This window comes from Perognathus longimembris, chromosome 13 (genome assembly GCF_023159225.1).
Source record: "Perognathus longimembris pacificus isolate PPM17 chromosome 13, ASM2315922v1, whole genome shotgun sequence".
Classification (NCBI taxonomy): Eukaryota; Metazoa; Chordata; class Mammalia; order Rodentia; family Heteromyidae; genus Perognathus; species Perognathus longimembris.
The window spans coordinates 34,823,258-34,837,965 of record NC_063173.1 but is presented as its reverse complement, the minus strand read 5'-3'; the positions used below and the strand labels follow the sequence as shown (position 1 = coordinate 34,837,965).

At 35.7% G+C, this 14,708-nt stretch overlaps 1 protein-coding gene across 1 annotated transcript in view; it reads left to right on the top strand.

Moving 5' to 3' along the window:
• Window positions 1–1,540: 1,540 nt before the first annotated feature.
• LOC125362745 (doublecortin domain-containing protein 1-like) overlaps window positions 1,541–14,708 on the top strand; it is a 57,075-nt gene continuing 43,907 nt past the window's right edge. The window contains exons 1-4 of the mRNA XM_048361670.1: window positions 1,541–1,632; window positions 10,119–10,300; window positions 10,496–10,501; window positions 13,846–13,932. Coding sequence (XP_048217627.1) covers window positions 1,597–1,632; window positions 10,119–10,300; window positions 10,496–10,501; window positions 13,846–13,932 — 311 coding nt within the window. The 5' untranslated portion in view covers window positions 1,541–1,596. The remainder of the gene's footprint in view (window positions 1,633–10,118; window positions 10,301–10,495; window positions 10,502–13,845; window positions 13,933–14,708) is intronic.

Below are 14,708 nucleotides of genomic sequence, written 5' to 3'. Positions count from 1 at the left end.
TCTAATGATTCATTTTATTCGTTAGTATTGATTTAGGAGTTATACATTTTTAATTACAAGTAAAATTGCTGTATTTCTTCTTAAATTACTAGTGACTGACTTTGTTATGAAACATCTCCCTACCATGTAATAAATTAGCTAGTTTTTTATATCTTTATGGCTTCATAAATGAAAAAGATCTATTCGTGACCTATAAATGAGCAAGGTTATTTTACTATTTCAAATCTGTGAGCAATTTTTGGGAAATTCGATTATTTCATGATAAATTTTTCATTATTAATGTATATTTGCATGCTATCTTTTTTTTCTTTTTGCCAGTAAGAGAGTTTGAACTCAGAGCCTTACACTTGCTTAGTTTGAGGTCTCAGTGGATGCTTTACTTGAGCCAGGCCTCCAACCTAAGTTTTTTACTGGTTATTTTGGAGGCGGTATCATGTGGCCTTTTGTTCTCAGGCTGGCTTCAAACCACAATTCTCTAGATCTCAGTCTCATGAGTAGCTAGGCATCAGCATCCAACTAAACTCTCAATTTTAATTATCTCTGTATTATATACTTAGCTCATTTTTTGTTTTGTTTTATACTTTTACAAATAAACTGAATTGAATGCTTTATAAGTTTACCTTCTCTATTTAGATTTCCATAAACAAGCACTTTACATTATAAATTTGCTTTGTCTTTAGTTCTTAGTGCATCCTGTAAGTTTTTACTTACAAAACTTAAGTTGCTTACTAAATATCTATTGACTATGCTATCCCATCTCATCTGGTAAAATACTATTTTGAGAAAATGAATAGTGATTTTGCAATTATTATGACATTGAAATAGTTAAATTTAGTGTATCATTTATATATTTTTTATTTTAGCATTTGCTACAGTATGTGTGAATTTTCATCCTAAGTCTATTGAAATTTACTTTGTGCAAATATTTTAAGTGTTTGAACTAGGAATTGTAAGAAAGGCATGTTGTATGCTAGCAGAGAATATTCATACTTTTTCTTATGAAAAAGGCTGAGAATATAGTTGGGTCATTGGTAGAATGATAGCCTACCATGTGTGAGGCCATAGGTTTAATAATCCAGAAAATAATAATCCAGAAAAATTGCCTGGTAGTTTGTAAACTATTGGTCATAGAATATCCTGTCCCATAATAATTGTGTGTATGTTTCTAGTTTTTTTTTTAAATATCTAAGTGTTTTGCTTGCATTTTTCCCGTTACTACTGATATTATATAATGACTGATACTCTAATTTTCCTTTTGCTTCAAATATATCCATTATAACTTTGCACTTTTGCCTTAATTTAGACATGAACTTCTGGACTTCTAAACACATTTTTAAAATATTGAAATAAATTCCATTTTTGCTCTTGTAAATAGCAAATAATCAAATTGGCATTTGTAATGAAATGGAATCTTCACCTAGTACATAGCACACACTCAATGAAAATTGAATATTTTGCAGTGGCCTTTTCCCTTGCTTCATCCATTTCTATCTTTTGTTTTATTTTAGGTGGGCCATAAAACACAAAGGGACCAGTAAGCCAGGCCAATGGAAACACTCCAAAGTTGACAATCCTCTGTGGAACAAGCTTACTTACATGTGGCCTACTCTCCCCAATGGCCAGCTCAATGAGGTAGTACAGGGTAGTGGGAAACATGGTTATTGGTATTTGCTTTAAGGTGTACTGTGTAGCCAACCTTCTGGAATTCCTATACACCTTTTGAATTACAGTTTAAAAGATAAAACTTGTTACTTCTATAGTGTGTTAGAAAGATGTACTTAAGTCTTCTATCATGGGAACAAATATACCTATATCTTCTCGTAGTTCATGAAATTTTACTTTCTATATTTTGAAATGTAGTTCTTAGGCACCACTGTGTTCAAAATATTATTTCTTCTTGACAGATTCAAGCTTTTCTCATTATGTTTTTATGTTTTCTCATTAGTTTTTATACTACTAACAATAGTCTCATTTATTCAATATTGATAAAATACTCCCCAGGCTTTGGGTTATTAGTATATATTCTCTCTGTGCTGGTTTTGTATGTTCTGACTTAGAAGGATCCCAGGTAACCAACATATAGTTACCTTGTTATCTTTGTCTGAAAACCTTTTCCCTAAACTACAGCATTAGTCTTTTCTATTTATTGTAACAGGATATATTTAAATTATTATTTGCTCTCTATTTGTCTTGCCTTTTCTGTTTATCTTTTTTGTGTTTTTGATATTTATTTGCTTTCCCCAATTTACCAGTTTTGAAAATATGTCCTCTATTTACATTCTTTTGTTTATTTCCTGAAAATTTTAGCTGACAAAGATGAATAATCAAGATGCAAAGTCAAGTTCTTGTCTCTCAAGTAGCTAAGAATATTAGAATAGTTAACTTCAGTCCTATGTTTTGTGATAAAGGCTGTTATTATAATATGATTTTTACCTTTTAACTTATTTCTACAAGGTATGAATGTTGTTGTATGCAGTTGATATATATTTACATGTATCCCAAACTTCCCTTGTTACAATTAGTTCTTATATCTCTGTCTCTCCACTTAGGGTTACTTTCTTTGTAGGAGACAAGCCCTTCTTTTAGTTGCTAGTGAATGTTAATGAATATTTTCACTTATAAATTATCTCATTCAAGTCAGTTATTTTTGCTTAGAAAACTAAATATATCCATGATTTCTGCCTTCGATCTTGTCATGGAAAACTCAAACATCATTTTAAATACCGTTCCTCTTCACTTTTCTTTGATATCCTATGATTTCACCACATTATGTTGATGAGAAGATTTCTTATTTCCCCTTATTTATCAGGTTCTCAGATTCTTTCCTGCACTTGGATCTGTAGATTGGAGAGGTTGTATAGGGAGCAGTCTGAGCCAATGGATGGATGAATGAATGTGTCTGACATACAGGGTTTGCAGGGCTAGGGATAGCCAGCATGGAGTGAGACGTGCAAGGGTGACACGGAAAGGTCAGTATCGCCAGTGTAAAGTAGGACAAAGACTGGAATTAACTTTTTAGTGTCTCAGACTGCACTAATGCCAAAATATGTTAACCTCTTAATGGTGATCACTGATCTGAGAACTCATTTCATTTTTAAATAGTATTCATCCCAGGAATCAGTGGAAACTTTTACTCACAAGTGGCATTTCACTTATCTGGTGACTTCCGTATTTTAAAAACACATTAAAGTTGCATAAAACAAAAGATTAATGTATACTCTTGGTTTCTTCTGTAACTAAGATCACTGGTGCATTTATAGGAATGCTGAGGTATGGTCTCCTACCCTGGAGAAAGAATTTTGTATTGAGCAGGTACAAGTTTAAACACTTGAAGGTAAGGAGCAATGGATTTTCATATTCAAGGATAGAATTACTGGAAAAGTGAGTTTGAAGAGGCTCAAAAATTTGAAATGTACTGTAGGGATCTTAAAATTTCTAAATACTAAATTAAAATATATGTCCTTAGTGCCCCCCCATGATGGACAAAAGAGATTAAAAGTATAGAATTTATTGATTTGCCAAGAGATGGTGTTGCTTTGTAGTCAAAGAGGACAAAAGACTTAAAAGTGTCTGGTGAATCTAGGATAGCATAAGTCCCTGTATGTAGACCAGAAACCTTTACCAATGGGATATGGGCTTTTGGAACTTCATGTAAACTCAGAAATACACTTTGAGAGGAAGAAGGGGGGGAGCATATAGGCTTAAAAGTAAACCACATGTATCTATGGATATGTGGGAATTCTCAAGAGTGAAAATTAAAGACATTAATTTATTTATTAATAACAAATAGATAAAGCTGGTGCTGGTAGCGCATGCCTGTAATCCAAGCTTCTCAGGAAGCTGAGATCTAAGGGTCATGCATGGTTCAAAGCTAGCTTGGGCAGGAAAGTCTGTGAGACCCTTATCCCCAAGTAACCAGCAAAAACCAAAAGCGGAGCTGTGGTTCAAGTTGTAGAACACCACGTTTGAGTGATAAAGCTAAGAAACAGGGTCTGGGGATATGGCCTAGTGGCAAGAGTGCTTGCCTCATGTACATGAGGCCCTGGGTTCAATTCCCCAGCACCACATATACAGAAAATGGCCAGAAGTGGCGCTGTGGCTCAGGTGGCAGAGTGCTAGCCTTGAGCAAAAAAGAAGCCAGGGACAGTGCTCAGGCCCTGAGTCCAAGGCCCAGGACTGGCAAAAAAAAAAAAAGCTAAGAAACAGCACCCATGTCCCAAGTTCAAGCCCTATTATTGGTACATACACATGTAAAATAACAAATAGATGAACTAGGACAAACATAGTTTTAAAAAAATGAGATCATTGTTTACGAGCAGATCTCCCAAACACACACATGCTGTCTTTCCTTACAACAAATGGGAGCGGGGGAGAGGGAGAGAACTATGGATGTATGGATGGAAGAGCATGAACACAGAAAAAATCAGTAATGAAATGAATCAGAACATTCAAATTCCATCTGAGAAGATGGAGGAGTAGAAGCTGTACTCTAGAGCATTTAATTGTCCGTAGTTTTGTTCTCCTTCATTATCTCAAGACTGAATTTCTCAGAGTAAAAGTGCCTTAAATTGTCAGAACAGGAATAAAAATACCTTAAAAGAAGAATTAACATTGGGGACATATGTATTTGAAAAGTTTTGAAGCCCAGCTAAGTTTCACATATTTGAATGAAGTTTTTGTGATGACTTATGGAGAAGACTTCTTGGGTTTGCTGAATGAATGGTGCTAACATGAGTGTGTCCACAAAGGCTGTCTGTCAGGAGAGAAGTTGGGGATGAAAAAAGATCCGAAAGCAGCTAGGGCAAGACGGCACAAGTTAGTTACACATGTTCCTTGGAAACACAAATGTGGGATAGTAAAAAAAAAAAATCTTAGATCCACCATGCCATGAAAATTGTCATATTTAGAAACTAAGCATGTGAATCTTGTTTCTCTTGGTTTTCTCTTCTATGGTTTACAAAGGAGATGAACTAGTTATTTTAAAGCAAGATTTCAAAATGGAAGTTATTTTGAGATATTTTTCTTCATTTCTCCCACCTAGCTCTTACTTGATCTTCTATGGCTAAAAGTAGTACAAAAATTTGATGTGCTCTGAATCAAGTTTGCAAACCAGTTACAGACTGATCCCAAACTTAGCTACTGGAAGTTCAATAACTCCACCCCACCCTGCTACTTCCTCTCAAGTAAACTGTAACCTTTACACAACTGCACAGTTTCAAATGAAAACATCTGGCAAGTTTATCATAAACTTTGTTTCTTTTTCTAAACCTTCTAAGAGGAAAGAGTGTCACATTGGTCCTTCCTAGATATTAAACACTAGATAGCATTCCCTTTGCAATTTAATTTCTACACAGGCTACAGATTTTCAATGAAGAACAGGGATAAAAATAAGTTTGGTTTTTTTTTTTTTTTTTTTTTTTTTTTTGGCCAGTCCTGTGGCTTGGACTCAGGGCCTGAGCACTGTCCCTGGCTTCTTTTTGCTCAAGTCTAGCACTCTGCCACTTGAGCCACAGCGCCACTTCTGGCCGTTTTCTGTATATGTGGTGCTGGGGAATTGAACCCAGGGCCTCATGTATACAAGGCAAGCACTCTTGCCACTAGGCCATATCCCCAGCCCCTAAAATAAGTTTTTTTAACCAAGTTTTTTGTTTTTAAATTAGGAGTAGCATAAGTTAATCTCATTGTCACTGTATTAACTTTTAGTATGTAAAATTTTATATTGAAAACAAAGGAAGAAGCATTAACCTGAAAAAGTACTCTCACCTTTTCTGAACATTTATTTATACTGTTATTCACTTAATTAAATGCAGTTGTTATTTACAAACCCATCTCACAAGTTAACACATCATAATGAGATGTCATTTCAGAATATTTGAATTTCACAACTTTCAGCTTTTGTTTATAGTTTATGTAAAATATGTGTTTTCAGTATAATTGCAAGATTGTTAAAATTGTTCTCTTCCAAGCTACCTATACTAGCTTTGGGAAAAAATACAATCTCTTCCATGTACAAAGTAATGGCTGTGTATCATTTTCTGCATTGCTCTACCATGCACCCCACCTCTCCAGTCAGCTTCTTCTTTGTTGTGTTGATTGTATGCTCCCTAGGACTGCCTTTATTGTGACCATGAGGTTTTTGATTGCCTAATATGACTTCCCTCTTCTGTGGATATCCTTACCTATATCCCCTTTAGGGAACTTCTCCCATTTTTAGTTTATGTTGGATGTCTTTGCCTGGATTCTTTGGGAATTAGAACTTGAGGCAAGTGGTATAAATGTGTCACTAGGAGGCAGGGATAAGGAACGAGTATAGAAAAAAGAAGAGCCAATATGATAACCAAGACCATGCAATCCTCCAAGAATCCATTGAAATGGCAGCCTCAGCAAGGTTTCTCTTGGGAGAGAAAAGGAAGAGTTTATGCATCAGCTTCCAATTGTTTTCTGTTAAAGGTTTACTCAAAGCTGTTCTATAATAACAGGACAGAGATTCAAAAACAGGCAGTCTAAGCACTTACCATTTCAGAAGATATTCTGAGAGTTGCTGAGAGATTAAGACACTAAAGGCCAAGTACACAATTTATACTAGGGGCTGGGACTTAGTGGTAGAGTGCTTGCCTAGCATGCATGAAGCCCTGGGTTGGATTCCTCAGCACCATATAAACACAAAAAAGCCAGAAGTGGTACTGTGGCTCAAGTGGTAGAGTGCTAGCCTTGAGCAAAAAGAAGCCAAGGACAGTGCTCAGGCCTTGAGTTCAAGCCCCAGGATGGGCAAAAAAAAAAAAAAATTATACTAATAAGTGTAATGGTTTAGAGGAATAAAATAATCAAATTATTAGACAACAGTAATGTATCAAAAAGGCACCTTGGTAGCCTGGGGCTGGTGGCTTATGCCTGTAATCCTAGCTATTCAGGAGACTGAGATCTGAGAATAGCCTTTGGAAGCCAGTCGGGGAAAAAAGTCACCGTGAGGCTCTTATCTCCAATTAAACACTCAAAAACCGGTAGTGGTGTTGTGGATCTAGTGGTAGAGCACTAACTAGCCTTGAGCACAAAGAAGCTCAGGCACAGCACCCAGGCTCTGAGCTTAAGCCCACAACAACAACAACAAAGAGTGAAAGTCCAAATAGTCTACTCAGCTAATTAGCAGTTCAATATCTCCCCACAAAGAACACCGTGGCTTAGTAGTCAAATTTGACTAACCATATAACAAGGAAACATTTCAGAACATGAAAAAGCAGAAATGTTTTCCAACTCTAACAAGATTAGGATTTCATTGATAGTAAGCCTTAAGGGAAGATAGAACAGCTGAATTTATGAATGTATAAAAGTTTAAAAATTTTAAAATTTAGTATTCTCTAGAAAAGATAATACATCATGACTGACTTAAATAAATGTTTATCAACATTTATACAAAAATGTAATATTAAAAAAATTTAAATCGAGGGAGGCATGAGGGACAAGGTAACAAACAGTACAAGAAATGTATCCAATGCCCAACGTATGATACTGTAACCTCTCTGTACATCAGTTTGACAATAAAAATTTGAGAAAAAAAAAAATTTAAATCAACTTGCATAACTAGTAGACAGATGATGAAAGTATAAGCAATGAAAGCTGCTAGGTGGCTCTGTGGTAGAGTGCCTACCTAGTAAGCATGAGTCTCTGAGTTCAAACCTCAGTATTGAAAAAGAAGTACAAATAATCATGTAAATGTATTTTAATAAATGGAGAGGAAAATCTATATATGATTCATCAGTCTAGAAAAAATTTACATTGCTTCAGTTTAAAGCCCCACAAAACAAGCAAACAGGAACAAACTTAAATTTAAAATTTCCTTAACTTGGCATACAACCTTTGTGCTCCGAACAAACTTACAAAACCAATTGAATACATTTCTTGACAAGAAATGTATCCAGTGCCTAATGTATGAAGCTGTAACCTCTTTGTAATTCAGTTTGATAATAAAAAAAACCAAAACACCCAATTGAACTGATTCTTAAGTGTTGGCACAAGGTCAACAAGAACCGATACCAAGAGAACAAAAGGATGGGGCTGGGAATATGTCCTAGTGGTAAAGTGCTCACCTTGTATACATGAAGCTCTTGGTTCGATTTCTAAGCACCACATATATAGAAAAAAGCCAGAAGTGGTGCTGTGGCTCAAGAGGTAAAGTGCTAGTCTTGAGCAAAAAGAAGCCAGAGACAGTGCTCAGGCCCTGAGTCCACACCCCAGGACTGGCAACAAAAACAAAACAAATAAACCAAGAGATGGCAGGGATCCCCTGCATGCCCTTAAAAAAAAAGAGAGAGAGAACAAAAGGAACTTGCTTTACTTGATATCAAGATTGCAAATATGAAACTGCTGTAATGTGGGCATTAGGGTACAGTACAGAACACAAATTGATACTTTGGAGAAATAGAACATGCAGAAACAGACCTACACTTGCCCAGAATTAGGATATTTTTAAGATAGTCATTGCAGATTACTGGGGTTGCTACGGTACGGTTATTCATGCAGGTGGAAAGGAAGAAAGGAAGACAGGAGGGGGTGAGGGAGGGTAGAAGGAAGGAAGGGAGAAGGACGAAAGAAGGAAAAACAGAAGGAATGAGGGAAAGAAGGAAGAGGGGAAGGAAAGACAAAAGGAAAGAGCAAAGGATGAAAAGAAGGAAATAGGAAAGAAAAGGAGGGAAAGAGGAAGGGAGGGTAGAAGTAAGAGAGGAAGGAAGGGATGGAGAAATGAAGGGAGAAGAAAGGATGGAAGGGAGAAGGAAGGGAGAAAGGAAAAAAGAAAGAGGGAAGAAAGGAGGGAGGAAAGGAAAGAAGGGAAGAAGGGAGGAAGGAAGGAGGAGAGGAGGGAAGGAGAGAGGGGGAAGGACAGAGGGGGAAGGAAGGAACTGGGACCTTTCCTAAACATCATATCTGATCTCTCTCCACTTCTTCTTGTACAAGTGTCTGTCTCTGTAAGCAGCAATACTATCTACCAAATCGCCCTAGCTATGCATGGGGAGCCATTATGCCTTCGTATTGTTTAAATCTCATGTTCTATTAATTGGCAAAACAGATAAAAATGCTTCTAGTCAGCCTCCAAAGCACTAATTCTTTTTTGGGGGGGGGCGGGGGGGGCAGTAATGAGGCTTGGACTCAGGGCCTGAGCACTGCCCCTGGCTTCTTTTTGCTCAAGGCCAGCACTCTGCCACTTAAGCCACAGTGCCACTTTTGGCCTTTTCTATATATGTGGTACTGAGGAATCAAACCCAGGGCTTCATGTATACAAGGCAAGCACTCTTGCCACTAGGCCATATTCCCAGTCCCTGAAGCACTAATTCTTAACAGGGCTTCAGGGCTTGTATGGCATCACTGAGTGCTCTTAACATGGCTCCATCACATTTCACAGCTTATGACCATATACTCACACTATTGTGATTGTCATTCTGTCTTTAGGTAGGTTCTAAAGTTCTCAAAACTTCTCAAAATATAGCTGTATATAAATTCCTTTAGGATGACTGTCTTCTCTGGCACATTGTTTAATTTTTGGTGACTAGCACTGTGCCTGGCATATAATAAAAAATAAATATTTGGAAATGCATGAGTGAATGAGTACATATAATTTAATGAGTACATATAATTTAATCTCAATTTTACAACAGAAACATCTGTAATGTGTTTAGGTTATTTCACTATTTTACTCTATTTAGAGGATGTTACTAAATTCCTTACATATAGCCTTACTTGCAAAATAAATTGGGTTTAAGGTGATAATACTTCAGGCTTTTGTGAAAGGGTTTTCACTCATTTTCCTTCCTTCACATTGACTAAAGATACTTCACACATGAGTAAAAAAGCATTCTAGGTTAATTCATCTGTTTTCACATAATGATGTTTTTTTCCAAAGGGAATAAATCATTTACAATTTGAATTATTTAAAAAGTTGTTACCTTTAAAAATAATTCATTTTCCCCTTTTTACAAATAAACCATTAACTTACATTGTCTGGACTACTTTAGTTAGTCAATACATATTCTGCTGAACGAATATTAATAGTATAAGAAGCGGGCTTGATATTTTTAAGTCCAGAAACTATATATGGCTCTCACATTTTTCATAATTTCTTTCTGAAGGAGTTTGATTGGCCAATAGAAGGAATGCTTGTGCCCAACAGCCCTCCCATGAAGAAATCCAGCTGTAAGACCCTGGAGCAGAAGGTCCCCGTGAAACTCAGAGTTCTGAGGAATGGACACAAGGATAAAAGCAAATACCTTACTGTAATTGGTTCAGACATCTCATCTGGATGGAAGACACAGTAAGGGCAATTTGTTCATTCCCTGTGGGAAATTATGTATTTATTTAAAAGGTTTTATTTATTTATTTATTTATTTAAAAGTTACCCTAGTGATATTTGAAGATTAAATTTGATGTAAAAATTAAATTCTGTTTCTATGTCAGGAACTTAATTTGATCTCTCTAGAGTAAGGCTACAAATAAAAAGTAAGTTTAGAAATGAGTGACTGATTTTAAAAGTTTTATGATTTATGTATATTTTGAAATACCACTTCTGGTTGAGTTTTATTAATATAAATCCAAATAACTGAATTCACACATTGCTTCTTAAATATAACTTCACAGTTCCAAATTGAAGCTGCTATTATGCATCTTTGGAATACTTAATGAACAATTATAATTTCCAGAAAGTTTGTAGAAAACCTTGGATCTACATTTTGAGCTTACCATAGAATTAGCCAAAAAAAATCTTTCCAAGTACCCAGTATTCCTCTAGCATTTTGGAAAAATCACCTGCTCTAATTTCATCACATTTCATGACAAAGACTAGTAGATCATGGAAAAGCTTTGATGGAAAGAATGAGTTAAACACATTGTTTCTTATATAATTACCAGTGAGATTACCTCTTGACCTTTCTTCTGAAATATTTAGGATAGTTGAGGCTGCTGATAATAGTTTAATATTACTTTCTTCACATTGATTAAATATACTTCATACATCACTGAACAATGGGTAACATTCAGATTGGCTGTCCACTGAACTGCCTGGGAAGATGATAAAGTAAAAAATTAATCTTCAAAGTAAAGTCAAGCCTGAAATTGAAATCTGTGACGCATACATTTCATAATTAGCTCTTTCTACTGGATATAAAATGTGAGGGCAGTGCTTCTAAAGCATGCATGACTTTTTTCTAAACACCCAAAGTCAACACATCATTTGGGTCTCTTTCTACATTTTGCTTTCTTATTCAATGTCAGTAAGTTCAAAGTTATTTCAGAAAATATTTTATCACATTTGTTTTTGAAAATGCCTGGTGCAGTCAAGGAATTCAATCGTTGTTTGAGAGGTTGGCAAATTTAAGCATCCTCAGTATGCTGTGCTCATGGAACAATTTGTCCTGACGGATCAAGTATTTTGAGATCAGAGAGCTACTTTGTTTTCCACATGAGTAATTATTCCCAAATAATTAAAATACACTGGCCTATACTTGACAGTATAACTGTATTAGTTATCATAGAAAATATTGTGCAGGACCATCTGTAGCATTCTTCCCCTCCTTACCCAGCAAAATGCAAATACTAGAAACAGAAGCTTTAAACAGGAAGACTTGATTGTCAACCGCAGGGTGGCTGTGTTTCCTCCCTGCGGAAGGGACTGATCATATTGTCATCAAAGTGAATGGGATCCCAGAACTGGGCAAGGCAGAATCTCTCTTAGGCTGCTTTGAATAGATCTAGTAACTTTCAGAAGTAGATTTTATTAAGTTCTATTGAATTCTACTGTTTTGAATAATTACTTATTTATTGTCAAAGTGATATATAGAGGGGTTACAGTTTCATATGTAAGGCACTGGGGTACATTTCTTGTACAATGTGTTAACTCCTCCCTTATCCCCCCCTTTCTTGAATTCTATTTTTAGCCCTTCAGTTATTTACTAATTCACTGTAAGCAGTGGAGGGTTTGTTACCATCATTTATTCCTCCTCCTACAAGCCAGAGGATACTTAAATAGCACTGTTTACTATTAGTTGATTATTACCTTTAGTGAAGGACAAAATATTGCCAATTAATCCTAATTGTAGCTGTCAAATCCATATAAATTGAAGCATAACTTTCATGACATAACAAATTTCATCTTTGTAAAGTATAAGCTGCATATGGAAAATCTCAGAAGTGATATTTTAGAGTATTGTTAGAAATGACTCTAGTAAACCTCATATTTTTAATAATTTCTCTATATTTTCATTAGTAGTAATTTATGATCATTGGAACCAGTCAAGATCCTTCATGTAGCTTTTAAAGCCCCTTATGACTTAATTCTGTATAATTCTCTGGCTCTGTTTCTTAACAATTCTGCCTTATCTCACTTTCAACCACCCCTTACTTCCCATCTTGATCAGAAAAGTCCTTTGAGAATAACTTTAGATCTTGGTGTTACCCTGAACTTCACATTCCTTTTCTCCAAGTTAGTTGTAGCTTTTGTGTGCTTCATTGCTCCAGTTGTCTGGGCCCTACTCTTTGCAACCAACCATTATGCTAGTTTACGTCGCCATTCAGGAGATGGAGAACCAACCAGGAACATGTTATTTGCCTGCATATGTACTGTCTGCGAATTAAAGACCCCTGATTTCTAATTTGAAAATGTGAATAAATGAGTATTTCAGTTAAGTATCCTTCTCATGGTTATTATTATTTTTCTGTTTTAAAAATGTTTCAATTTGGGCTGGGAATGTGGCTTAGTGGTAGAATGCTTGCCTTGCATGCATGAAGCCCTGGGTTCAATTCCTCAGTACTACATACACAGAAAAAGCCAGAAGTGGTGCTGTAGCTCAAGTGGTAGAGTGCTAGACTTGAGTGAAAGAAGCTCAGGGACAGGGCCCAGGCCCTGAGTTCAAGGCCTAGGACTGGCAAAAAAAAAGTTTCAGTTTGAATTAATAATAAAACTATTGTGTGAGTAAAACATTACAGATAAAATAATGTCATCTCTGAATTTCTTTTCAGAATTGATAAATTTACAACTCAGAGTACTCAACAGTATTGAAACAGGATTCAGATACCATAAATATATGATTTTATATAAATTACTCAGTATGTTCCCATAATATCATAATTAAAATGTAACAAAAAGTTTAACATTTAATTGTTAGCTCTTGAAATTCTATTTTCTTTTTAAAAATTTTAATTTTATTGTCAAAGTGATGTACAGCGGGGTTACAGTTAGATAAGGTAGTGAGCACATGTCTTGTCAAACCTATTACCCCCTCCTTCATTTTATTCCCACTTTCCCTCCCCCTTTCCCTCCAAGTTGGACATTTCAGTTAATTTCCAACATACTGTGAGTATTGCTGTTACACTAGTTCACACTTTGTCCTTTGTCTCACCATTTGTTTTTCTTCTCCTTCCCTTCTCTCATTCAGATAAACATATATACAACACCCAGGGCACCAAATTCAAATACAGTGACAAGAGGGGATAAACTACAGGGGAAAAAAATGAAAGAAAAAAAAACGAATAATCCTGCATAGTACATTAAAAACAGCAACAACAATGAAAAACCTCTTGTTTCCATATCTTAGAGTTCATTTCTCTTGGCATCATCTTATATGATCATATGTACATAGCCCTTGAGCTATTGTGATCCTCTTCTAGGGATATCCTAAACATATACTTATTACAAATGAAGGAAACCATGGAGTCAATGTGAAATCCTATTGTCTTAAGAAAGGCAGATTACTTTAGGAAAATCATCATAAATTAAAATCTTATAATTTTTCACATATTGAAACATGTTGAAAGATAATTGACAAAGTATGCTAATGTAATCAAATCCTGGTTCATTTATTTCAGAAACACCAAAAGGAAACAAAAAGTCTGGGTTAATAAAGACTCAGAAGTAGAAATAAACCAGATTGAATTTCACCATCTTTTGGAGAGGTAAATATTTCACATCCTAAATACAAAGGTATTTTTTATTTGTATGCCTGAATGATTATATATAATGGATAACACACAATGTATTTGTACTGACACATGAAAAAAGCTGTTAATATTCTAAAGGTTTAATCCATGATATATGTAAATTTTATGACTTTTTGCAACTAATGCTAATTAAACATTTTTCCACTAAAATCCAATGTTTAGCAAGTTCCCTCTAGTTTTCTCGACTATTAACCCTGTAAATATAAGTGAATATCATTTTAAAAGTACATTTTGTAATTTCACAGTATCTTTCTTGGGTTTGTATTTGGTTGATTGTGGGTGTTAAAGATGCAGCTCTGTCTTGTCTAGATGCCCTGTTCTCACATGAATGTCTGGGTGGTGTTGAAATACAGCCCTGGGGATCCAGCTCCTGCTGATACTCCATTTTCCTGGGCTCTCTACAGATTTAAGCAGTCCATGTGGTCACCCCATCCCAATGATGAGAATCAGAGAATCTCATCTCTAGGTTTTTGCCTCTGATAGCAGACTTCCTAACTGCCTGATCCATGCCTTGGCCATCCTTTCCAGGGTAATGTCAGAAGTGGCTTCCACTTCTAATTACAGTTACTTTGGGAAGTTGAGATCAGAAGGATCACAATTCTAGGCCAGTCTAGGCAAAAATGTGAGGCCCTATCACAAAAACAATGAAACAAGAAAAGGGCTAAGGGTATGATTCAAGTGGTAGAGAACTTGACTAGCAAGCACAACATCCTGAGTTCACATATCATTCG